The 26603-nt window shown below is 48.5% G+C and overlaps 1 protein-coding gene across 5 annotated transcripts in view; it reads left to right on the forward strand.

Moving 5' to 3' along the window:
* Positions 1-3842: 3842 nt before the first annotated feature.
* Positions 3843-26603, forward strand: part of LOC124471723 (transcriptional enhancer factor TEF-5-like) — a 31417-nt gene continuing 8656 nt past the window's right edge. For 2 of the 5 annotated variants that reach the window (XM_047026313.1, XM_047026316.1), the window contains exons 1-5: positions 3845-4018; positions 4336-4483; positions 17087-17335; positions 25660-25724; positions 26152-26214. In XM_047026313.1, coding sequence (XP_046882269.1) covers positions 17212-17335; positions 25660-25724; positions 26152-26214 — 252 coding nt within the window. In that variant the 5' untranslated portion in view covers positions 3845-4018; positions 4336-4483; positions 17087-17211. Of the gene's footprint in view, positions 4019-4335; positions 4484-17086; positions 17336-25659; positions 25725-26151; positions 26215-26358; positions 26422-26603 lie in introns of those variants that run through there. The other 3 variants (XM_047026314.1, XM_047026315.1, XM_047026317.1) reach the window with 3 other exon arrangements.

A 26603-nucleotide genomic window follows, 5' to 3' on the forward strand; every position in this document is an offset into this window, starting at 1 on the left:
CAGACGGCGAGGTGAGGTGGAGGGACGGAGGGCAGCCACAGTGGAAGTGATGGATGGACAGGGGAGCGGGGGATGGAGACCTGCAGGGTGAAACACCTGGCGCAGGGAAGGGTCTGTGCTGGCGTGGGTGTGTCCACACTGACGATGACCCTATGACCTCTTTTGCTACACGAGAGGCCGAGTGTGGCTGTTGTGTGTGGTGTGATTGTAGAAACAGGAAGTGGACGCTGAAACAGGAAGTTGATGCTGAACGAGGTTCGTCTTGGGAATTTCAATGATGAGGTAAGAGTTGTCTCCCATTGTGGGCATTTTCTCTGGGATGAGGAAGACACAACGAAGACTTTCTGAACCATCATCAAAGTCAGAGGATCGTCTGTCAGCTGCCCGCACAGCAGCAGGCTAAGATGCATGAGAGCGTAACTGTCTATTAGCAATCATTAAGTTATGTATAAAATGTGCCCTCATTCATTGCAATGAAAGTCCGATATCACTATTAGTTTCAATAAGTCTTTATTATAGGTTAAACAATGGTACTACCGCAAGAAAATAGTATAACATATATGTTTCAATATTAACGTCATTTATTATTTAGGAGTTATGTCTTTATATATAACAATGCATCCCAACTGACTATCAGTTTTATTACTTTATACCTGAAGGAGTTTTAATTCCATACTGTCCCCCCTGCAGCTGCAGGATGTTCGACAGCTCAGTCCTAACTGTTGCACTGACTGCAAATCTGCAGCTCTTAACTTTGGAACTTTTGAACTTTCATTGAGATGTTTTGTCATTCAGGTAAATCTGCCTTGGCTGAACGTAACTCTCTTGGGCAATCTGGAGTTTGATTGAGGCAAGAGAGAAAACATAACTGAAATCATTGACACCCATTGCTACTAAACTCCAACACTTTTACCTTAAGGTTGCCTTTACAAAGTAATAATAAAGCATTTTATTAGATGGATTATTGTTATATCTTAGAGTTGAGTTCCTGTGCTTACATAATATGTATAGTTTTAGTTTTGTTATAAACAGCCTTTACAACGCATACAACCAGAATCACACTGTACGTGAGAAGTGTTTGTCTTTAAAATTAAAGTAAAACACATTTACTTATGAATGTCTTGTCCTCTTTACATGTGACTGTGTTTATATGTTTCCAATACATTTCAACAGGGTCATTTACGTTGACATGGTATTCATTTAGCAGACCCTTCTGCATGTCTCCCATGCTGTTGTCACTCCTCTGAGAGCAGCCAGGAGCAGAGGGCAGCCGTTATTAATGAATCAATCAATCACTTTATTTATAAAGCACAATTAAACACAACTTCCGTTAACCAATGTGCTATACAGATTGCTAAAATAGGACCACAACAGGAGACACAGACAAACAGAATAACCGCATCAACATTAACATGACAAATCAAATTAAAAAGGTCTTTAACCTCACTTTAAAAATGGACAAGGAAGGAGCTGTTCTAACTTCCAGAGGAAGATTATTCCAAATTCTTGAGCAGCAATAGAGAATGCTCTATCTCCTGTAGTCTGAAGTCTCGCTCTAGTAACTATTAAGAGGCCTCAGTTTGCAGATCTCAAAACTCTTATGGTTGATGGACTGTCAGCCGGTCAGAAAGGTAGGACGGTGCTGACCCATTTATTGATTTAAAAACTAAAAGCAAGATTTTAAAATTAATTCTGTGGCACACAGACCAATGAAGTTTCTGAAGGGCAGGAGTTATATGTTCCCATTTTCGAGTTCTTGTCAGAACTCGGGCAGCAGCGTTTTGGACGACCTGAAGACGGTTAATGGATGATTGACTGATCCTCAAATACAGCGAGTTACAGTAGTCCAGCCTTGAAGTGATATAACCATGTACAACCTTTTCAAAATTTGCGAAAGGTTCGGAGTTGGTAAAAGCTTGCCTTCACAACTTGGTTCACCTGTCTATCAAGCTTTAGCGCACTATCCAGTACCACACCCAAGTTTTTAACATATGGTTAAACATAGGATTCCAAAATGCCAAAATCCACATTTGTTGTGTTATGTACACTGGAAGATGTAAACACCATAACCTTGGTCTTACTCTCATTTGAACAAAAAAATTCAAAGACATCTATGCTTTCACGTCATCAAGGCAGGCAGTCATCTGTTCTAAGCTATTTTTTTGTGCTATTTATTTTCAGTGGAAAATAAATGTGAGTGTCATCTGCATAACAATGATAATTGAATTCATATTTTCTATAAACAGTGTCAAGGGGCAGCATATATAAGGAAAACAACATAGGTTCCAGAATGGAGCCTTGAGGAATCCCACACGTCAGCTTTACAGAGGGCGATCGATGGTTACCAACGTTAACTGAAAAGCTCCTATTTGTCAGGTAGGACTGGAACCAATGTAGGACTGAACCTTTGATGCCCACTATGTGTTCTAGGCGAGACAGCAGGACATTATGGTCTACCGTGTCAAATGCAGCACTTACGTCCAAAAGTACCAGTGCAACTGAGTCTCCAGAGTCAGTGGCCAAGAAAATGTCATTCAGCACTTTAACAAGAGCCGTTTCAGTAGAGTGAAATTTTCTAAAGCCAGATTAAAATATGTCAAAAATGTTGTTGATGAAAAATGTTTGAAACTGACATAGTACTACTTTATCTAAGATTTTGGTTAAAAGATTAGAAATAGGTCTTGATTGCACTGATGCATGTTTTAGACATCCAGGAACAACCCCTAACTCAAGGCACTTGTTTATGAAACTTAAAAGTATCGGACCCATTTTCATTAAACATTATTAACAGTTCCCGGGGGCCCAGTCCAGGTACTCGCCCATGTCCTGGGCAGGGAAACGGGCAGGAGAGAGAACTGTTTTGCAAGTTTTGATATCGGGGTTATTTGCGGAGGGAATCCATGTGAGCACGAGGAGAACATGCCGACTCCTCGTAGAAAGATCCGGAAAAGAGAGAGCGGAGAGAGCGAGAGAGTTTAGGATGAAAAACCAGTTTGTCCAAACAGCTCGCGGGAAAGAGAGAGTGAGAGAGAGAGATTGGAGAGTTGAGAGAGGAAGAGTAGAGAGAGAGAGGTGTGTGTTACCTGTCTGAACCTGCCGTAGTTGTCCGGACTCGCAGGCACAAAGCCTTCCCTCTCGGGACAGATGCAAGGAGTCTCGAAGTTAGTTTTTTATTTTTCTATTTTTTAACTCGTCCAAAATGAGTGGAAATAACGTTAATGCATTTGTAGTTCTATAATTCATTATATTGGACAATTATTTCACACAAAAGATGGTTAATCGGTTAATCTTCGAGGTGTCAGTTCAGAACACTTTGGTTTGTCAGTTTGAACCCTTTGATGCAGTAACGCGTTAGACCAGCAGATCGAGCAGTGAATATGTGACATTTCCTTCTGTTATGAGCCAATAGATGCGTGTGATTTGGCGCGCGCGCACACAGACACACACACACACACACACACACTCACCGACACAGACACACACAGACACACATTCAATTTTCAAAGAACATGAAATAACTTATCGAAGTGAGCATAATTTAGTAATACATAAAACCAAACAGTTATAGCTAATGTAAAGTTACAGTAGCGTAAGTGTTTACGGCGCAAAAGATGCGATAAAACTATGGCAACTATGTAGAGGTGTTCATTTGATATTCATAATCATATATATATGTATATCAATATAAACAGGCTGCGTGCTGTGTTGTCACTGTAAAAAAAAAGACAAGGTTCTTAACATGACCAGTCCTCTCTGCATGAGGGGTGGAGACCGGAGTAAAGTCACTGCCCACTAGGATGATGATTGACGCTAGACAATGGCTCCTCCTCCAATGTGTTTTTTTTCCTTGGTTTTCCAGTGTAGTGCGTTGATTTCATACCAAAGTCATACTTAACATTCCACTTATACTGTCAAACCAGGAGAAATATTACTGAAAACTATAAGGCGCCAAAAATCAAGAATCAAAATTTAAAAGTAATTTAGTGTAAAATAACACAGAAGTGTTTTCCATATAAAGGTGAGTAACTATGAATTTGCTTTCTTTGTGTAAGAGCTTTCGTTAAAGTTTGGATGCCGCTCTCTCCGTGAAGTTTTCAGATCATTGTCATTTTTTGCATTTTTCCGTGGAACTCGCTACGTCGTGAGGGATGTAAGGAATTAAGGAATGGCACACAATATCGCGTGCCATTTTCAGTGCCCGGGATGTCTTTGCAAGACACGATTTGATTATAATAATTACATTAGCATCTCATTGACCGAAATAATACATTAGTTGTGCTCTGCTCTTGTAGATGCAACTTGAACATCAGCATGTTTATTCTCTTTTTCGAACAGTTGCTTCGACCTGGTTCGCTTTCCTTTAAACGTGTTCCCGTGAAGAAGCGAATCCTGATATTCCCAAGGATTGACATTAAGAGAAAAACTATTTTGGAGGAATACATAACTTGACATATCAAGCGTTGTTTTGCAACACATCCCACAGGTGAGTAATAACCTTGTGTTCATAAAGATGTACTCCCCAGTGCTAAAAAGTACGAAGGCGCAAAAATTGAAAGTTTTAATTAAGAGCTAATTAATTAGTGTTAGGAATAGTAGAATATTGTCCAGAATTTGAACTTTCCTCCACGTTTTAAATAAAATATTACATTATTACATCATCTTCAAAGTAGTTCACAAAAGATTCAGTTTTAAACATACAGAATGGTTTGACACAAGTGTAGCATAAATATCGTGAAATGTCAGTTTCCTCAAGGATTCAGTTTAATCATTGAGAATTATGAATTTCCCTCACATAACTTCTTATTAACCCTCATGATGAAGTTGAAGTTGATGTCCAAAAGGAGGTGTTGTGTAAGGAGGGGGGATCCATATTGTTTTACAACTTTTCAACTTAGCACGCGCTACTCATATGTAGGAACAGTGGACCTGTTGAAGCTCAATCACACACATCACGTTCTTTTGAAATAACAATTATAACACAACATGTACACTTAGTCAAGACACTTTTATCTAAAGTGACTTACAAATGATAATAAATTATTTACAAATAAATGTAGCTAAGTGCAGCTGATAATCAAAGACAAGAAATACACAGTTCTAGGACTAATACAGATGTAGGTAGCTATGTCTGTAATTTACCAGACGCATTATGCCAAATGGTTCACACAAGATGATTCTAATTGATTGTAATATGGAATTATTAATATTCAAAGACAGTGACATGTATTATATATGCAAATTATATTTAATGTTCTATGTGTCAATGATTAATTTTGGTTTAGATATGTGAACAACTTTTCGGTAGTTTCTACATCCGCCCCTAACATCACCACCAGACAGACAGACAGACAGACAGACAGACAGACAGACAGACAGACAGACAGACAGGCAGACAGACAGGCAGGCAGGCAGGCAGGCAGGCAGGCAGGCAGGCAGGCAGGCAGTGCCTGTGTCATTAACACATAAAACTTGATCAGTCACACGCCATAACCATGTTGGACTCATTCAACACAATGTCACAATATAAATGTAGGGTACTTTCTCACACACGCACATACAATCACACACATACACACTCACACACACACACGTACACACACCCACACATACACACACTCACACACACACATGCTCACACGCACACACACGGACACATACACCCAGTCGTGTGCTCTCATAACGCTTCGTGTTTTGCCTTCTCTTCCTGCAGATCCCACTTGATCTTTTACAGTTGTGGGAGAGGGAATAGGGATGTGTGACAAAATCTCACACATCTCTGGAGTATATAATCCAGATTTGAGGGTTTAAGACACATGGATCTCAGTGTAGCTAATTGTGTAATTGTAAACCCAGCTCTTCAGGAAACACCTGTTCGTCATCTCGTCAGTTAAACCCGGTCTAGTCTCCTAATCCAGGCATACTTTGGCTAATTAAACAAAGAAGAAGATTACGTTTTTTTTCCTTCTTGACAGTTTTGTAAACAAGCATCTCCCAGTGGAACGTGTGTGAGAGCATACGTGTGAGTGTCTGTTTTTGTGAGCGTGCGTGTGTGTGTTCTACAGTGAAATCACTTGAAGTCATTCGACAGGTTTGGTTAACCAAACCTGTCTGTCTGGTTTCTGTCTGGTTTTTTTGTCTGTCTGGTTTCTGTGTTGAGAAACACCCAGGAAGTATCTAGTAACTTGGCGGGTTCAACTGTCAGTTACAGTTTTTTACAGTCGCTAGGACCCATTTCTCAATACTTAAGTCACGTTTTCAAAACTCTTAACGCAGTTGTCCTAACCAACTTTCAGCTCGGCACAGCATTTAATTTTAAATTCAAAATGCACTAAAACTACCAAATCACTTCATACATGTCTCAAATCAACTCATTCCTCCATAACACTAGCAAAGGATGACAGCCAGCAAACATACTTTGTCACCCACAAAACAATGACCTAAAAAACACTAACAACAAGTAGCATTATACAATGTTTTATACAATGTAAAACCAGGACAACTCTCTACTGTTTAGAATGTACTGCAATATATGTTACTGGAATGAATCAGACATGATGCAGTATGCTTCAATGTGTTGTATATCTTTCTGTTTTTTCCCACTAGTAATTCCAGAATACAAGAATTTGTATACACACCATCCACTGATACAGATACAATAGGAATGCTACTGTAATATTCTGCATTTGGGCATAGGTTCTCATCCACACCACATCTTATGTCATCTAAGGCAATACACCTAGGAAAGAATCTTCTGGCATGCCTGATCCATCCCTGGCAATGTCCAGGCATCCAGCATTCATTGCGTCCAGGAGGGACATTTGATCATGTGGATGGTGGTCATACAGTAAACCTTCCATCTCCATGAGGAAAATAATGATTCTATGGGGTTGAGGAATGGAGAGTAAGGTGGGAAGAGAAGTGACACCATTCTGGAATGGGCTGCAAACCACTCGGTGACTGCACTGGAGTGGTGAAATGCCACATTGTCCCATACAAATGTTGTCTTTCTTCTCTCTGCATCCTTTTCCTCACCTAGCACAACCCTTTCTGGAGAGATCATTTTATAGCATTTAATTTTTTTATTCTAAATATATTTAATTACAATATTACGGTAGAAATTTAGCTAATTTCTGTCTAATTCAGTTTTGTATTATGTTATTGTTTTGAACTGAAGTTGAACAGTTTTGAAAACAGTATGTAAGCATGTGCAAATTGGCCTGTAGGTACATAGAGTTTTGGCAGTTGTTGTGTCGAAGTGAGAAAAGAATGAATGAAATTTGAAAGATGTAGTCATTGAATGCATTTTGTGCCAAAGCAATGATAAATGATCCACAGTTTAGCCCACATGTACTTCTGTTATGTTCGCTGTGTGAAGAGTTTTGAAAACGTGACTTAAGTATTGAGAAATGTGTCCTAGCGACTGTAAAAAACTGTAAATTGTCAGTTAAATTGTCAGTTGTCCTGTTGAACTTTGCACTGAAAAGAAAGAATTGTAAAAAAAGAAATGAACCCCCCCCCAAAAGAAAAAAAGAAAAACAAAAAAAACAATCAAAATATTCTTAGGACTGTATTTTATAGATACCGGTTGATAGAATGTAAACATTTCCTTCCTAATCAAAGAGTTCTGATACTCTTTTTTCTTAATCAAGCAGATCTGTCAAACTATTTAAAAATATTATATCAACTTCCATCGTTTCTTGTTGTAAATGTTCCTGGTGAACGTAGGACAACAGGCAGCAGCTGGGTTTCCAAAGCACCAATCAGGATGAGTCAACAAGGGCTTCAGACACACACAGACACACACACAGACACGGACGTTACTCTGCAGATAGTGTCACTGTACTGGATGTTACTGTGCACACAGAGTAACTGTACTGTATACTACTCTGAAGACAGTTCAAGGTGTTTTAAGGGTGTGGATTTCAGAGGCTGTTGACATTGAAACTTCGGTCAGTTTTAAAGTGACAAGCAGGAAACTGGTGTCCGATCCCCATCTTAAACAATGGACCCTAATTCTGAAATAGTTGACACTTTGGCAAGCAACACCTTCTGCAGGATGATAGGCGTTCCCTGTCTGTCTGTGGTGATGGTATAGGCGTTCCCTGTCTGTCTGTGGTGATGGTGATGGTAGATCTATAAACTATTATTCTGCTGTTGAGACAGAATATCTGTGTCTGTAGTGGAAGTACAACATTTTAGGTTTGCTTAACCTCCTTTATGTTTACATTTAGTTAATTCAGCAGATGTTTTTATCCAAAGCGACTGACAGTGTGAGATGGTCTACTGTTGTCTGCAGCCCTGCCAGTGTGTGTGTCCACAGGAAGGTGTCTGGTGAAGTGTGTGTGTCCATCTGTTCCGGCGTGGGATCGTCTCTCAGCGCACACACACACACACACACAGCCACAAGTGGTTGTCCAAATGGTGACCTCTGTCTCCTCCGTCAACAGCGGGGTCGAACAAACACTGTGTGTGTGAGAGTGTGTGTGTGAGAGTGTGTGAGAGTGTGTGTCTGCTATGTGTGTAAGAGTGGGTGTGTCGGTCTGCTATGTGTGTGTGTGTGAGAGTGTGTGTGTCTGCTGTGTGTGTGTGTGTGTGTCTGCTGTGTGTGTGTGTGTGAGAGTGTGTGCTGAGAGATAATCCCACGCTACGCGCGCTCTCGTTACCTGTTTAAATTCCTATCTACACTCAAATGTTTACAACGTCAGGCTCTGCCCCTGCCTACCACCACAAATATAATATAATGATGTGGGAAACACTGGTGTGTGTGGTGTGTGTGGTGTGTGTGGTGTGTGTGTGTGTGTGGTGTGTGTGGTGTGTGTGTGGTGAAGAACCCAGAAGTACTGTCAGTACATCTTCAGGCCCTGTATAAAGAACCATGTTCACAGACACACAGGTATAACGTGTGTCTGCGTCACAATCAAGGTAGTTGTGTTGACTGATCACGTTCTGTGGATGCGAAACTGCACAATAAGAAAGTGCAACAGTGAAATCGGGTATTCTATGACGCCTCCAGTGACCCTCGCTTACGCTGCTTCTGAAGCAGCAATGGGCCCGGGTCACCTCAGGGACTCACGTCTTCTCCAGGGTCAGGTGTCCGTCAGTACTGATCAGGACACTTTGGTCACAGCTGAATGCATTTGGTGCGCAGTGGTGTTTGGGTGTGACACCAATGTCAGGCTGCAGCAGGGAAGATGTCTGTCCGGCTGTCCTGTCGGCAGGGGGGCGGGGCGTGGGTGGGGTCGGGGAGGGGTCTAGGACACTGTTTTCTTTGTGTTGGCTGTCCTGAGTTCCTAAACGTTGCTGCTGTTTCTGACCAACTGTTCACAGTGGAGATCCTCACAGATCAAGTCCTGTTAGAGACAGGGAGGGAGAGAGAGAGAGAATGAGAAGGGGAGGGAGAGAGACAGATTAAGTACTAAACTAAACCCAGTAATGTCTTCAGCCAGACTCTCAGGTGGTCTGTAGACTACAGGTCCTTCTGTCTGTCTGCCTGTCTGTCTGTGTATCTATCTGTTGTCCCCGTTAGTCTGTGTTTTATTCCTTTGTGTTCCAGCAGAGCTCCAATGACCTAAGGGCACTTGTGAAGCTCTTCTAATCCCCAGCCTCAGAGTACTGGGGGGGGGGGGGGGGGGCTGGGGGGTTACAGAGAACGAAGACTGCCAAAGCCACTGCATAATCATCTTGCCGACATTGAACCCTGTAATTAATGAAGAGCCATGGAGACAGTTACTGCTTTCTGTGTGGGACCCAGCCATAGCACTGCTCTGCACTGCTCTGCACTGCTCTGCACTGCTTTGCGCTGCTCTACACTGCTCTGCACTGCTCTGCACTGCTCTGCACTGCGCTGCTCTGCACTGCTCTGCACTGCTCTGCGCTGCTCTGCGCTGCTCTACACTGCTCTGCAAGGCCCTGATTACAGTGTAGTCACCTCAGGGAGGGTTTTTAGATTTTGAACGGCCATCTTTACGCTGCTTGATAGATAATGCCTCAGCTCTTGTTGGGGTGAAACTTTTTATTGTGAGTCAGAGTGCAAGCGAATGTGTTTATTCTGCTGAAGTCCTAACGGTTAACAGTCCTCAGACAGCCCTGAGGCTGCTGCAGAGCTGAGATACCCTCTCCAGGAAGTGTCCACAGCGCTCCACGTTTCATACGACTACATGAGTCAGACTGTTTTTTTCTTCCACTTTGAAGCGTTATGCATGTTGTCAAGGTTTCACGGATTATGACTTCCAGCTACTTGCCTTGCCGCAAAACGAGACGCTTCAGGTGAGGATGACTGCTCTGCTACGTCCTCCTGGAAAGTTCCAGATGAAAGTGCTGAGAACTAGTGTTATGTGTATCTGTTTCCCCTGTCGGGGTACAGCTCAGCCATCTGGGAGAATCTCAGTCAAACACGATCAAGCACGTCAGACTTCAGTCGCTTTTGAGTTTGACTTGAAACTTGTTGTCATTTAGCACACACTTTGAACGTGATCTGAACATGATCTGAACATGCAGTCTCCTGATTTGTTGTAAAAAAGTGATGTGACTTTTGGAACTTCCTGGTCTCAGGGAAGCAAGGAAAAGAGAGTGAGAGTTAGATATAGAAAGAGGGAGAAGAGAGAGAAAGAGAGAGGATAGAGAAGAGGGAGAGAGAGAAAGAGTTAACTCTCTGAGCCGGGTGTTTCTTAAGTATCCAAAAGGCATCAAGCTGTAAGCATGTGTCCTGTCAGAATCAATCCCTTTCCTCCTCCTCCTCTCCCTCTCTTATCTTTTCCTTTCTCTATCCCTCTCCTCCGCCTCCCTCTCTTTTATCACCCTTAGCTCTGAGCTGTCATTGGCCCAGGCCTCCTCTCACCCTCAGCTCTGATTGTTTCCTGAGCGCTGTGCCAGACAGGAAGTAGGAGGAAGTTATTGGAGGAGCTGGGGAGAATTTAGTAGGTCCAAACAGAGACAGGGGAGGGGAGAGGGAGAGAGAGGAGGGGAGGGGGTATGAAGGGGAGGGGAGAGGGAGAGCAAGGAGGGGAGGGGGTATCTGTCTTTCTCTGTCTCTCTCTTGCTCTCTCTCCCTCTCTCTCTCTTCCATCTCTATGTCTCTCTCCCTCTCTCTCTCTTCCCTCTCTGTCTCTGTCTCTCCCTTTCTCTCTCTTTCCTCTCTCTGTCTCTCTCTCTCCCTCTCTCTCTCTTCCCTCTCTATGTCTCTCTCCCTCTCTCTCTCTTCCCTCTCTCTGTCTCTCCCTCTCTCTCTCCCCTCTCTTTGACTCTCGCCCTCTCTCTCTCTCCCCTCTCTATGTCTCTCTCCCTCTCTCTCTCTTCCCTCTCTCTGTCTCTCTCTCTCCCTCTCTCTCTCTTCCCTCTCTATGACTCTCTCCCTCTCTCTCTCTTCCCTCTCTCTGTCTCTCTCTCTCCCTCTCTGTCTCTTCCCTCTCTATGACTCTCTCCCTCTCTCTCTCTCCCCTCTCTATGTCTTGCTCTGAGAGACAGCTCTCTTGGCCAGGGCCTGAAATGTTTTCTTTCTCTGTAATCTGACCTCTGAAAGCAGCTGCTCCTTCTGTCACTATGGAGTGTTGTTCTCCCTATCAGGGAGCATGAGCTGTGTGTGTGTGTGTGTGTCCACTCAGCAGCCACGGTTCAGCCAAAAACAGACTTCCATGTGTAGCAGAGGTGGCTCAGAGCCCCCCCCCCCCCCCCCCCCCCCCCCCCCATCCACCCTGAATTTTATTGGACCACACACAGTGGACTCTTGGTCTAATGGGATTGTAGCTGTGTTGAAACGTCAGAGGTTTGCTGACCTGGTAATCTGAGCCTGCCTTAGTGTCTCTTTACCACTGAGCTGTACCCATCCCCATGTTCTACCACTGAGCTATACCAATCCCCATGTTCTACCACTGAGCTATACCCATCCCCATGATCTACCACTGAGCTATACCCATCCCCATGCTCTACCACTGAGCTATACCCATCCCCATGCTCTACCACTGAGCTATACCCATCCCCATGCTCTACCACTGAGCCATACCCATCCCCATGCTCTACCACTGAGCTATACCCATCCCCATGTTCTACCACTGAGCACCATTGTTCTGCTCGATGAGCCTAGTTTCTCCCGGCTGTTTAGTCTGTAAAGCTAGGATGTATTCCTGACACCCATCCTGTTTGGTTCAGACAGTATTCAGAATCAAACATCACTTTCCCATCCCAGTGTGTATCGGTCTCACTCTGTCCCGCCCTGCTTTCACTACGTCCACATAATCCCTTGTTGTGTCAGAAGTCAAACATGTCCTTTTGTTTTTGATAGAAATGAGGCAATCTCACTTGCGTCTCACTGAAATGTGTTCCCTGGGATGGACTTGCTTCTCTTGTGGTTAGAATACAAGCCGTGGTTACAGAACACATACCGTAGTTACAGAACACAGGCCGTGGTTACAGAATACAGGCCGTGGTTACAGAACTCAGACCGTGGTTACAGAACACAGGCTGTGGTTACCTTCCTGTCTAGTCACAGCTTCATCACGGTCCTCCCGTATCCAGGGATGAGGTCACTTCCTGTATTTATACCTACAACCTCCTGAAGAAAGCGGGTGGAGGAAGACTCAATAACGGTCAGTATTTTCACTATTGTACGGTATCACAGATGGAAGCAGTGATGTCTAGGAGGAAGCACGGATGATATAAGAGTGGCTTTGTAGGAAGAGGTCAGTCTGGTTCTTAGACAGAGATACAGAGCCTGAATAACAGGAAGTTGGTGCGTTGTGCAGCCTGGGGGGGTGCGAGGTCTTTCTGCTAATGGTGAGGTCTGGATGAGGTCTGGATGAGGTCTGGATGAGGTCTGGATGAACTTGTGAGGAGGATGACTGATGCTGTTACTACCCACACACTCTACTACACATTACTACACATCAGAATACTGTAGTCTGTCACTGTCAGATCGCTGGGTCAGCCCCACACTGTAGAATGGGACCGAAGAGGTGTGTGTGTGTGTGTGTGTGTGTGTGTGTCTTCCCTGTATGTGTTACATGTGAATGCACTGTTTCGTTTAATCAGATCCTTTAATATCCCATGTGGCTGAAGGGTCCTTGATGGCCAGGGTGTGGACATGGTGTTTGTGACATGCTGCTCTGTCCTGGCTCCTCTGACAGTGAAAGGCCTCACTTAACAGAAAGGACAGCTGATTGAATTTTCAGTATCTGGACTTCATGAGTGTTTTACATCTGCAAAGCATCTGTGTGTGTGCGCGTGTGTGTGCACGTGTAGAAGTGTGTTTGTGTAAGTGTGTGTGTGTAAGTGTGTGTGTGTAAGTGTGTGTGTGTGTGTGTGAGTCTCAATCAATTCAAGCAGTGCACAGTGTCCTGAAGCCGCGACACCATGTCCTCTGACACACAGGTTTCTTTCAGAACGTGTTTTGATGTCGTCCTCGTTTAACAGCTCAGTCTTCCAAACTGCTTCTGCACACCCCAAGTCTTGTTGTTGTTGTGCAGTTGGATTATCCTTGACAGTTAGGAGTTGTTCTCTTTAGTGTTTGTGACCGACTAACCTTTGAAAAGGTTTCTCACAGTAAAATCTCAACTGAGTGAATTTGTGGTTGTGAGACGTACAAAGCGTTTTCTTGTAAGTATAAACATGATGCACATATCTCTAGCGTATTCTGAAGAAGATGGATGATGATCATTGTTAAACAGTGTGACAAGTGACCGTGACGTCCTGGAGCCTACTGTGTTCTTCCAACCAGAGGGTCACTGAGAAAATGTCTCTGTAAAATTTGCATTTACGACTGTGTATTTCTGTGTGTGCGTGTGTGTGTGTCTGCCTGTGTGTGTTGTGCGTATTTGTCTGTCTGTGTGGATCTCTGTCTGTCAGTGCTGATGTTGCATTCCAGTGGGAACAATCTCAGTGTTTTCCAGAGCTCAGGGTGGAAGCCTAAATTGGACAATCCCCCCCCCTCCCCCCTCCCCCCCAGACCCTCCCCCCCCCCCCTCCCCTCTCCCCCAGACCGTCCCTCCCCCCCTCCCCCCCTCCCCTCCCCCCCCCCTCCCCTCCCCTCCACCCCCCCCCCCCCCCCTCCTCCCCTCACCCCCCTCCTCCCCTCTACCCCAGACCGTCCCTCGTCCCCTCGTCCCCTCCCCCCCAGACCCTCCCCCCCTCCCCTCTGCCCCCCTCCCCTCTGCCCCCCCCCCCTCCCCTCCACCCCCCCCCCTCCTCCCCTCACCCCCCTCCTCCCCTCCCCCCCAGATCCTCCCTCCATACATGCATCCCCTGGCTTCCTCTCCTTATTTGGATAGAGACGCTGAGAGCGCAGTGTGGGGGGAGACGGAGGAGTGGGGGAGGAAGGGAGGGCGTTGGGTTGACCGTAGGGAGGCAGAAACAGTGAACACTCACAGCCCTTTCTTAATAAGGACATGGCTGGAATGCAAGCTGGGCTGTCCATAAGAGCTTCTCTTTCACAGCACCCAACCAAACAACACTCTCCATCCTGGGACTACAAACGCTGTCAAATGTTCTCTGGTTCGAAAACCCACTCCGCTAAGTCATTGTAACTTCCCGAGGCCCTGACGCTATGTTAAAGCCATAACTCTCTGTGTCTTCCGAGACGAAGCTTGTGGAACATCCCACATATTCATGGGTCTGTTGGCATCCGTGGAGCCTGCTGTGACATTGCTCGTAAAAAAGGGGCTTTACAAATTAAATGTATTTTGACACTAAAAATGAAGCGGCTGAATGTCCTCTTCTCCATGTTGGAGCTCCCTCACATGCTCTGTGCTCGACTGAACAGCCTGGCTGTTCAGGGTTAGGGTAGGCTCTGTGCTCGACTGAGCAGTCTGGCTGTTCAGGGTTAGGGTAGGCTCTGTGCTCGACTGAGCAGTCTGGCTGTTCAGGGTTAGGGTAGGCTCTGTGCTCGACTGAGCAGTCTGGCTGTTCAGGGTTAGGGTAGGCTCTGTGCTCGACTGAGCAGTCTGGCTGTTCAGGGTTAGGGTAGGCTCTGTGCTCGACTGAGCAGTCTGGCTGTTCAGGGTTAGGGTAGGCTCTGTGCTCGACTGAGCAGCCTGGCGGTTCAGGGTTTCCCATCTGTTCCCTGACTAAACGAGCCACTACAACCTCCCCCCACACACACACACACACATTTTTTGCCACGTATTTTTGGATATACTTTTACATTACAGTTTACGTTACATTGTGCATTTAGAAAGTACAGCATGGTCCAGAAGTTCTCGCAGTATTTTGGTGGTCGGGGTCCAGGAACGGTCTGTAGTTACCAGTCACGGTCTGTAGTTACCAGGCACGGTCTGTAGTTACCAGGCACGGTCTGTAGTTACCAGGCACGGTGCAAACGGCCTATCCAGGTCGTTCACTTCCACAACACATTCACTTCTATTCCACTGATGTGTGTACTGCGTACGTAGTGTGCATCCAAGCTAGGTGTTGAGCAGGATTCCTTTGTCTTTCTCTGATTCTAAGCTGGTTATCTAAGATAAGATGGAACTTTATTCATCCCCAGGCAGGGACATTTCTGCTGATCTTTAGTCATCTGTAAAGCGCTTAGTGACAAAGGGGCTTTTTTTAAAGGGGCTATGCAAACAAAGTTTGATCTGAAGTGTGAAGCTGTTTCCGAGGCTGGTTTCTGTGCCGGTCGCCGGTCCTGTGAGACAACATTTGAGTTGGCTCTGAGTGGCCCCATGTCAGCCCTGCTCTCGGTTTCAGGTTTGCGGGTTTGAAACCCTGACCGTGACCTAGGGGAGCAGGACGTCAGCAGTCCAATACCCCCCCACTCCCTCCTCCCCAGACTGACTTATCTGTCCACACCACCAAAGACTAAATTAGCCCCAGATCCCATGTACCTATGGCCTGTTGAACCCAGGTCTCATGTACCTAGACCCTCTTGGACTCAGGTCCCTGCTTGCTAACTCCACGGCTACCATTCCACCAAGAGAAACGTTCATATATGCTGTAAGTCTCGGTTTACGCATTTCAAACAGGGCTTCTTCCTCCAGAAGGAAGCCGTGGCTCCTGGGGTTTGAATCAGCTAAATTCTCTGCCCAGGACCAGGAGAGCTGGACCGTACGGATGGCACCGTACAGCCGGATGGAACTGGTCTCCCTGTTGGTTAAATACAGCTAGCTCTCCACCCTGTCTACAGTACGGCTAATATGGCTGCAGCTAGCTCTTAACCCTACCTACATCACAGCAAACACCACTAGCTAATCTAACGTAAATCACAGCTAATACAGCTTGTTCTTCAATCCACCTAATGAAAGAAAATAATCAAACCTCGGAATTCACTTCCTACTGGAGGACTTTAATTCCACCAGAGAACAATCCTTTTGGCCTTCTCTGTATTTATCCAATTTGTGTATTTTTGTCAGCATTGCAGGATTTCAAATGTGAAAACACACGCATCCTTGAACAGTGGTTACTTTATGGGCTGAAACAATACAATGCAAAGGAGGCAGCTTGAAAAATACTTAAGTTTTCTGCCTGCAGTCAGCCATGAGCCAACCACACTAGGATTCTGTCCATGGGCCACAAGAATTCTTTGAGGCCTGGACTGATTAGTGAGGTCTTTAAACTACGTTTTATGGAATATCTTGAATTCATTCGACCATTTCCAAGACATAAAGACTAGGAAATGATAACAGTGATTATGGCATCTATTGTTTATTCATGTATTTTTTTTATTGTCTCAATAAAATATAGGAAGTTGGAGGAGGTAGAATAACTGACAAGAAAAAGAGCGTTTTCTGAGTTCGATGGTGGCAAGAACGACAGAGAATGGTGACGTTAGATTAGGAAGATGAGGGTGATGATAGGGATGTTTAAAAGGGGGGAAAAAGAAACTAACATCTGCTATCACTTCTCTGCATTTAGACAGTTAGATCATGTGTGAGAACAACAATGCCTAACACTCTCTCCTCCCTCCATCTCTTCCACCAATCTTTTCCCCTCCCTCCCCCCCTCCTCTCCCCCTCTCCCTTCCCTTCCCTTCCCCTCCCTTCCCTTCCCCTCCCCTCCCCTCCCTCCCTCCCTCCCTCCCTCCCTCCCTCCCTCCCTCCCTCCCTCCCTCCCTCCCTCCCTCCCTCCCTCCCTCCCTCCCTCCCTCCCTCCCTCCCCCCAGACTTCTGATCGTGGAGCTCAGGGCTGGGCCCGGGGCGAGCCGCCACCATTGCGTCCAACGAGTGGAGCGCCAGCGGCAGCCCGGAGGATGGGCTGGACGGGGACAATGACGAGCTGGACAAGGCCATGGACGGGGACGCGGAGGGGGTCTGGAGCCCCGACATCGAGCAGAGCTTCCAGGAGGCCCTGGCCATCTATCCTCCCTGCGGCCGGAGGAAGATCATCCTCTCTGACGAGGGCAAGATGTACGGTGAGTGCTCTGAGACAAACAGGACGGAGGCGGAGCAGGGAGGCGGAAACTCTGTAGGAGCACACTCAGGACCGGCCTGATGTGTCCTCATGGTTCATCAGGAGAACGAATGAAATCATTTCAGTTCCAAAAAGAGATACCGTGAGCACCATTCACTAAGCCCCGCTCTTCTCTTTGTATCTCCCGTGCTCCTGGGAGTTCCACCACGTCTCTAGAAGTGCCGTCTCACGCAGTCAAGAAGAATCTCTGTCCTCCTATTGGCCCGGGAGTCTTTCCTCCTGCCAGTTCTCAAACAAGTCTGTACGTGTTGTTCTCTGACCCAGAGGCTGGTTCATCCAGTCTCGCTAGGCAGCACAACCAGTGCTTTGGGCTCCCTACTCCTCCCCTGTCCTCCTCTCCTTATTTCCTCCTCCCTCCTTCCCCTCCTCCACTCCACCTTTTGTTCCTCCATCCATCTGTGCTTTTCTCACTTCCTCCCCTGCCTCTCCTATCCTCCACCCTCCCTCCTTCCCTCTATTTGCCCCCCCCCCCCCCCCCGGTCCCGCCTCCTCCACCCTCCTCCCCGCTCTCTCCCCCTGTAGGAGAGACGTCAGCTCCCGCCAGAACGCCTGTCACCTGGCAGGTCTCTCTCTCTCTGAGCTGCAAACAGGTTCTGTTTCAGAGAAGGAGCAGCTACCTGACTGCTCTGTCTCTTCCTGTTCAAGTGGCAAAACCTGCTCTTTCTTTGAGCACTTAAATGACAATAAACCTCAACCAAAAGAACCCCCCCAAAAATAGCTTTCTCTTTTAAAGAACCATTGGTTGATCTTATCGGGTTTTATAATTTGAAACTACTGTCTCTAGATATAGAGATATAGATATATATCCCCTTTTGTTACTTTGCAGAACTACTGTCTAACCCTCAGCAGTTAAGCTGAGGGTTAGACAGTTAGACAGTATATCAGTTTTGAGTCTGTAGCAGGCTGCCCTCACCCCCTCTGTAGCAGGCTGCCCTCACCCCCTCTGTAGCAGGCTGCCCTCACCCCCTCTGTAGCAGGCTGCCCTCACCCCCTCTGTAGCAGGCTGCCCTCACCCCCTCTGTAGCAGGCTGCCCTCACCCCCTCTGTAGCAGGCTGCCCTCACCCCCTCTGTAGCAGGCTGCCCTCACCCCCTCTGTAGCAAGCTGCCTTATCAGGGCCTTAGGCTGCTGAGAATTAAGCTTCACATAAAAAACTCACACATGGAACATTTGATTATCCCCAACACGCAATCAAATGCTGTAAACGTGACTCTCAGATCTGTCGGCCATTTTACATTTTGCGCAGGTTGGAAAATGTGCTTCTGCACTTCCTGTCCAGAGCGCTGGTTAAACCACAGATGGAGTTTCTCTCCTCGTCCTCTGGATCCAGATGAGCATCTGAGTCATGAAGAACCAGGTGTTAAGAGCTGGCTGAGGCTCGCTCCAGTTATTTTCATCTCGCTGTGTTTGCTAAGAGAACATGGTGGGACTGGCCGGCTGTTGTGAATCAGGCTAGCGAGTTTGGAAGATATTAAGCTGATTGAAATGTGAACGTTACACAGATGGACATGGACAGGAAGTGGAGGGCAGCTGAAGAGGCTCTCTTCAGGGACAGGAAGTGGAGGGCAGCTGAAGAGGCTCCCTTCAGGGACAGGAAGTGGAGGGCAGCTGAAGAGGCTCCCTTCAGGGACAGGAAGTGGAGGGCAGCTGAAGAGGCTCTCTTCAGGGACAGGAAGTGGAGGGCAGCTGAAGAGGCTCTCTTCAGGGACAGGAAGTGGAGGGCAGCTGAAGAGGCTGTCTTCAGGGACTCTTTTTCTGTGTGTTGTCCTCGTAAAACCTCCCGTTTGTTCCACAAAGCCGTTGTGCCTTCACTAGCATGATGCTGCTGTGTCTAAATGTGACAATGTCCCTTAAAGGTTACAGGGTTATGTGATGGGTTGTTCAAGGCCTTGTTCTTGTGAAGGAGTTAGTCAGTTCATGTTCAGGGATATTGCTGTTTTGTTTTCATACCTGTTTGCATAGTTCTCTCCTTGTTCCTGCTGTGGGTAAGGAATTTAGTCTATCATGAGTCAGAGGGGAATCTCATTCTTCGGGGTTGGAAGACAGATTTGAATGTTAGTCGTCACGCACATACCTCGGATGACTCAGAAACACGTTGCTGCTGCCCTTGCAGTTGTTGCTGCCGCTGTGTTCCTGGTACTGAATTACTCTTCTAGAACACGAATATCTAGAACCCAAAGTGAGAGATTAAGACTGTTCTAGAACCCCAAAGGAATACCTGCCCTAGATTCGAGAGAGAAGTACTGTTTTAGAACGTAGACAACTAATCCCAGGGAGGTGAAAGGACAGGCTGTGTCTAAACAAGGCCAGGCTAGGGAGCTCCCGGGGGGGGGGGGGGGGGGGGGGCTGTGTTGAGTCTTCGGATGCAGTTACGTCACACCGGCTACAACAGTCTGATCCAGAGAGTTTGAATGCAGAGCTCATGCAAATCACAGAATAGTTCCCTGGTGACATATGCACTTGGCTTCCCATAAATGGCAGTCTCTCTGAAGTAGCGAGCTATACGGAGGACGAGACGTTTGCTTTGACAACGTCCTCCTAGTTGGACTTCAGCATGTTGACCTTCCTGGTGAGGCCTGCTGCTGAGAGCAAAGTGACAGTTAGAAAAGCTCATCTGGCTCTTTAGCAGACTGGTGTTGAGGCTCAACATTAATGCGTTTCTCAGAGGGAGAATGTCAACAGACTCGCAGGTCACCCCCCCCCCCCACACAGACACACAGGTCACCCCCCCCCCCCACACACACACACAGTCTTGTCCTGCGTCCTGCTCACAAGCCGATGACTTCAGCCAGCTAAACACTGCCGTGACGCCAGGCCGGGGGAATTTTAACGATTGCTCTCGGCGTGTAATATCGCCTGCTTCACCGGTCCAGCGTCCCAGAGCAGAACTGGACACAAGCATCCCTGCTTCACCGGCCCAGCGTCCCAGAGCAGAACTGGACACAAGCATCCCTGCTTCACCGGTCCAGCGTCCCAGAGCAGAACTAGACACAGGCATCCCTGCCTCGCTGGGAATCCTACACGGTTTTCCACCAGGAATGTTTCCCTCGGGAAACCGTTGTTGACATGTCCGCAAACGTTATTGGATGTGTTGGTGTGAGGAGACCTTGGTTTGATACCTTCTATTAAACAGTAAGACTAAAGTTCTTCAAATAACCACTCATGGAATGGTTGGAACTTGGAGGCTGAATTTATTTGGGTACCTTGACAGGCAGACAGACAGGCAGGCAGGCAGGATGGTTGTGTAAAAGAGATGAGTGTTTAAAATGCTGCCTGCTGGGGCCCTACCACCATGTTCCTCACCTGTGCTGCCCTCCCCCCTCCCCCCCCCCCAAGCCCCGCAGCTGTCCCTGCCGCTGCAGTGCATTCTGGGTAGGAGGAGCGGAGTGGGGTGCTGGAGGGGAACACGTGTCTTTAGTGACCTTTGTGTGAGGAATGAGTGATGGCCTGGTCTCTTGCAGGGAGAGGAGAATGACAGGGTAATAAAGACCCTGAGCACACACACACACATGCATATACACACAGACAGACACACAGACAGACAGGCAGACACACAGACAGGCAGGTAGGCAGACAGACACGCAGACACACAGACAGACAGACAGGCAGACACACAGACAGGCAGACACACAGACAGACAGGCAGACACACAGACAGACACACAGACAGGCAGGCAGGCAGGCAGGCAGGCAGGCAGGCAGGCAGGCAGGCAGACACACAGACAGACAGACAGACAGACAGACAGACAGACAGACAGGCAGACAGACAGGCAGACAGACAGACACACAGACACACAGACAGGCAGACACACAGACAGGAGAGCATGCTAGTGAGTCTCAGTCAGCTCCGTGCTGACATGGCAGGAATGCTTTCTGTCATGGCTGAGCTGAATGTGAGCAATTTAGGATTACCTCAATGTTATGTAGGGAGGGAGAGAGGGAGGGAGAGAGGGAGGGAGAGCGGTAGGGAGAGGGGGGTAGGGAGCCAAAAGGAGGGATGCAGGGAAAGAAAGAGAGAAAGTAAGAAAGAGAGATTAGCTGTTTGCTCTTTATCACAATGTGAAAGTGGAAAATTCCATATGTGAGACAAGGAGAGGTGTGTCCTGAGGGGGGGGGGGGTAGCGGGGGGGGGGGGGGGGCAGAGGGGAGGGCAGGGGGGGGCAGAGCTGTGCCTGAGGGTTTCTGCTCTCTCTGAGGGGGTGTTGAGCAATCAGGGAGGGAGGGAGGGAGGGAGATTACAAGTAAGATAAGCAAGAGCTACAGAAAACGTTGTGTGTGTTTGTGTGTGTGCATGCGTGTGCATGTGTGTTTGGGTAAATGCACCTGTCTTGTTTCTCGGTGGTGTGTACTAACTTGTCCCTCATAGGACTGGCTGGCTGGTTGGCTAACTGGCTGGCTGGTTGGCTAACTGGCTGGCTGGTTGGCTAACTAGCTGGCTGGTTAGCTGGCTGGTTGGCTAACTGGCTGACTGTCCGTTTATATTTTCTGTCTGTCTTAATCTTTCTCTGGGCAAGCTTCAGTTACCTTGAGGTACTAAGCTTCCTTGTAAGGAGGAAGGAGCTTAGCAGGGGCTAGCAGGAGCTAGCAGGAGCTAGAAGGGGCTAGCAGGAGCTAGCAGAAGCTAGCAGGAGCTAGCAGGAGCTAGCAGGTTGGAGCCTGTAATTTTTCTTTCTGTGCCACCTCACAGACGGTCACTGGCAGGTGCTGCTGTCCGTTGACTGGGTTAGGGGATGGGGGGGGGGGGGGGGTTGAAGGGGTAGTCTTGCTGCCAGGTGGGAGTTGTTGGCAGAGACAGTTATGGCTTTGTGTCTCCTCCATGAGTTACAGGCTCAGCTGCCCCTCTCTCTGCCACCTGCCCCTTTCCCTACCCCCCTCTCTCTCCCCCCGCCTCTCTCCCCCCCCCCCTCTCTTGTCCTCCTTGCCCCCCTCTCTCTCCGACCTCCCCCTCTCTCCCCTGGTCGACACCAGCCCTCACCCCAGCTTGTCTTATACACCCAGCCATGTGCACAAGAGTGTATGCAGACACAAGCTGTACTCAGGCAAGCAGGCAGGCAGGCAGGCAGACCCAGCCAGCCAATCAGACTGGCTAGCACAGATGTGACAGGCTGTGAGGAATGTGTGGAATGCGGAGGCGCCGGAGCAGGCGTGTCCATCTACAGAGAGGGGGGGGAGGGGCAAGGGGGAGAGGGAAGGGGGGAGGGATGGAGGGAGGGAGGGAGGGGGGGGGGGTGGGGGGGAGAGGCTAGTAGAGGGGGGGAGAGTGGAGGGAGGGGCTAGGGGTGGGGGGGGGCAGCTCTGCTTCTCCTGCAGGCAGCTCTGAGAGGTTCCCAGGGGGACAGGGCCTGCTGGACTTTTATGGTAATAGCACCAAGCACCCAGGGCCTAAAGGAGGCCAAGGGCCACTCAGGGTCTAAAGGAGGCCTAGGGCCATGCAGGGTCTAAAGGAGGCCTAGGGCCATGCAGGGTCTAAAGGAGGCCTAGGGCCATGCAGGGTCTAAAGGAGGCCTAGGGCCATGCAGGGTCTAAAGGAGGCCTAGGGCCATGCAGGGTCTAAAGGAGGCCTAGGGCCATGCAGGGTCTAAAGGAGGCCTAGGGCCACCCAGGGCCTAAAGGAGGCCTAGGGCCACCCAGGGCCTAAAGGAGGCCTAGGGCCACGCAGGGTCTAAAGGAGGCCTAGGGCCATGCAGGGTCTAAAGGAGGCCTAGGGCCATGCAGGGTCTAAAGGAGGCCTAGGGCCACCCAGGGCCTAAAGGAGGCCTAGGGCCACGCAGGGTCTAAAGGAGGCCTAGGGCCATGCAGGGTCTAAAGGAGGCCTAGGGCCATGCAGGGTCTAAAGGAGGCAGGGCCATGCAGGGTCTAAAGGAGGCCTAGGGCCACTCAGGGCCTAAAGGAGGCCTAGGGCCATGCAGGGTCTAAAGGAGGCCTAGGGCCACCCAGGGTCTAAAGGAGGCCTAGGGCCATGCAGGGTCTAAAGGAGGCCTAGGGCCACTCAGGGTCTAAAGGAGGCCTAGGGCCACCCAGGGCCTAAAGGAGGCCTAGGGCCATGCAGGGTCTAAAGGAGGCCTAGGGCCACCCAGGGCCTAAAGGAGGCCTAGGGCCACGCAGGGTCTAAAGGAGGCCTAGGGCCATGCAGGGTCTAAAGGAGGCCTAGGGCCATGCAGGGTCTAAAGGAGGCCTAGGGCCATGCAGGGTCTAAAGGAGGCCTAGGGCCACTCAGGGCCTAAAGGAGGCCTAGGGCCATGCAGGGTCTAAAGGAGGCCTAGGGCCACCCAGGGTCTAAAGGAGGCCTAGGGCCATGCAGGGTCTAAAGGAGGCCTAGGGCCACTCAGGGTCTAAAGGAGGCCTAGGGCCACCCAGGGCCTAAAGGAGGCCTAGGGCCATGCAGGGTCTAAAGGAGGCCTAGGGCCATGCAGGGTCTAAAGGAGGCCTAGGGCCACCCAGGGCCTAAAGGAGGCCTAGGGCCATGCAGGGTCTAAAGGAGGCCTAGGGCCACGCAGGGTCTAAAGGAGGCCTAGGGCCACTCAGGGCCTAAAGGAGGCCTAGGGCCATGCAGGGTCTAAAGGAGGCCTAGGGCCATGCAGGGTCTAAAGGAGGCCTAGGGCCACTCAGGGTCTAAAGGAGGCCTAGGGCCATGCAGGGTCTAAAGGAGGCCTAGGGCCACTCAGGGCCTAAAGGAGGCCTAGGGCCATGCAGGGTCTAAAGGAGGCCTAGGGCCATGCAGGGTCTAAAGGAGGCCTAGGGCCACTCAGGGTCTAAAGGAGGCCTAGGGCCACTCAGGGTCTAAAGGAGGCCAAGGGCCACCCAGGGCCTAAAGGAGGCCTAGGGCCATGCAGGCCTGGATGAAAAGGCCGGGCTTGAGGGCTTCCTCTCCCACTGGGTCTGGAGGGTGCCTGCTAGTCCACACCACACATCGGATATTATAGACCATGTGAAGCAGGTTCTGTGTGTGTGTATGTCAGATTGTGTGTGTGCTTGTTTTGTGTACTGGAGTGTGTGAGTGAGTGAGTGAGTGTGTGAGTGTGTGAGTGTGTGAGTGAGTGTGTGTTTAGATCAGAGGTGTCTGGGCTGCATGGCAGGGTCCTTACTGCTGTCTGTTAGTGTTGAGGGGTTCAGGTCATGATGATGCAGCTGTCCATGTCCCTCTCTTCTCTCCTTTCATTTTTCTCTCTCTCCCTCTCTTCTCCCTTTGTACTCTCTCCTCTTGTCTCTCTTCCTTCCATCTCTCTCTTCTTCTTCTCTCTTTTCCTTCCTCTCTCTTCTCTTTCAATGTGAGCATTTCTAAGTAAAGACATTGGATGTCTCTCTCTCTTCTTCTCCTTCTCTCTCCTTCAACGTGTTTCGTTTCAGTCGACTTCCAGTTACTGTTGTTCAGACCCTCCTACACTAAAACAATCCAGACTCAGGATCGTCAACCCTCTGTCAAAGCAAGTCTTAACAGTAGCAACAACAGCAGGTCCTCTCTGCTGACCAAGCGGCCCTCTCCGTGGAGCTCTGCTGTGACACTGCTGATGGTTCTGCTGAGAGAGAGCCGAGCAGCGAGCAGAAACGACGTGGTCCTGTCGTTCGTTGGGAATGAAGGCTTGAAGTCCCGAAATAGAACTTCCTTCTCTGCCCAACCTGTTTGTGCAGAATGTTGAGTGTAGATGTTAGATGATGAAGAACATGCTCTTTCTTTTGGGGGGGGGGGGGGGGGGGGGGAGGTTGTGTGTAATTAGGTGACATCATAGACCAATTTGACAAAATGGTGTCCTGTCATGTGGTTGGTTCAGCTCAGGTGCAAGTTACATGACGTGCCTGTCTATCACAAGAGAGAGAGACAGAGAGAGATACAGAGAGAGAGAGAGAGAGAGAGAGAGAGAGAGAGAGAGAGAGAGAGAGAGAGAGAGAGAGAGAGAGAGAGAGAGAGAGAGAGAGAGAGAGCGACAGAGAGAGAGAGAGAGAGAGAGAGAGAGAGAGAGAGAGAGAGAGAGAGAGAGAGAGAGAGACTATAAACCTCTACGTAGGGTAGGGGTCATGTTGTGTGGCAGGAGGTCCTGTGGTACAGTGTGAATCTGTAGCCCCATCTAGTGGCTACAGTTTGGTTAGCACCTCTCCAACAGCAAACCTGTGTTGTTCACGACCAGACACGTTTCAGTGAGACAAAATCAGTCCACTGTTTCCCATCTTTTGACCTTCTCCAGTCTTGATGTACTTCCTGCACAAACACACATTGTGAGAGTCTTCCTGTTGCTGGTGTTTCAGACTGACCGTGGCTCCTTCCCCTGCAGGTCGGAATGAGCTGATAGCTCGGTACATCAAGCTGAGGACTGGCAAGACACGCACCAGGAAACAGGTACAGATTCATACCAGGCTTGGAAGTAACCCAGATATGAAAAACTATACATATACTCTTACATATATACTTACTGTCATAGAAACTAAATCAGGTTTTGGCTCAGTTCACAGTAAATGTGTAAACTGTGTACCTGTTATTGTTGGGTTGATGTAGAAAGATGCCAGAGCAGTGGTCCTCCCCCCCGGCCCTCAGGAAGCTGGCCTGTATGTTTTAAGGCCCCTGAGGACCAGGGGGGAGAAAGGCTGTGCTACTGGGATTGGTCTGTGAGAGTATCTGTATCAGTAATCTGTGCTCAGTCTGACTGACATGATCTGGAATGAGGGGACGAGAGAGAGAACAGGTGTGTGTGAACAGGTGTATGTGTTGTAGGTGTGTGTGTGTGTGCATGCTGTATAAACATGTATTATGTCTCGCACCCCCCCAGGTGTCTAGTCACATACAGGTGTTAGCACGGAAGAAAGTCCGAGAATACCAAGCAGGTATCAAGGTAGGTGCTGCCGCGGGCTGTTCGCCCAACACTGATGGGGCATGTCTTTCTCCTTGGTTACGGCTATTCTTCCCTCTCTCTTTCTCTCTCTCTCTCCATCTTCTTTTCTTCTTCTCTTCCCCTCTCGGCTCTTCTCCTCTGCAGGTTTCTAGCCACTTACAGGTTCTCGCCCGGAGAAAATCCCGCGAGATCCAGTCAAAGCTGAAGGTATGCGCTTCTCTGCTGGGCTGGGCGGGGCTGGGAACAGGCTTGGCTTCTGCGCTGATCAATCAAAGTGCACGTTGTGTAGTGTGGGTAGGCGCTTAGAGTAGGGGAGAATGAGAGAAGGAAGAGTGGAGGAGCAGGAGGAGGAGAGGAGGAGGAGGGAGAGGAAAGGAGGAGTGGAGGAG

The sequence above is a fragment of the Hypomesus transpacificus genome, chromosome 9, assembly GCF_021917145.1.
Source record: "Hypomesus transpacificus isolate Combined female chromosome 9, fHypTra1, whole genome shotgun sequence".
Taxonomy (NCBI): domain Eukaryota; kingdom Metazoa; phylum Chordata; class Actinopteri; order Osmeriformes; family Osmeridae; genus Hypomesus; species Hypomesus transpacificus.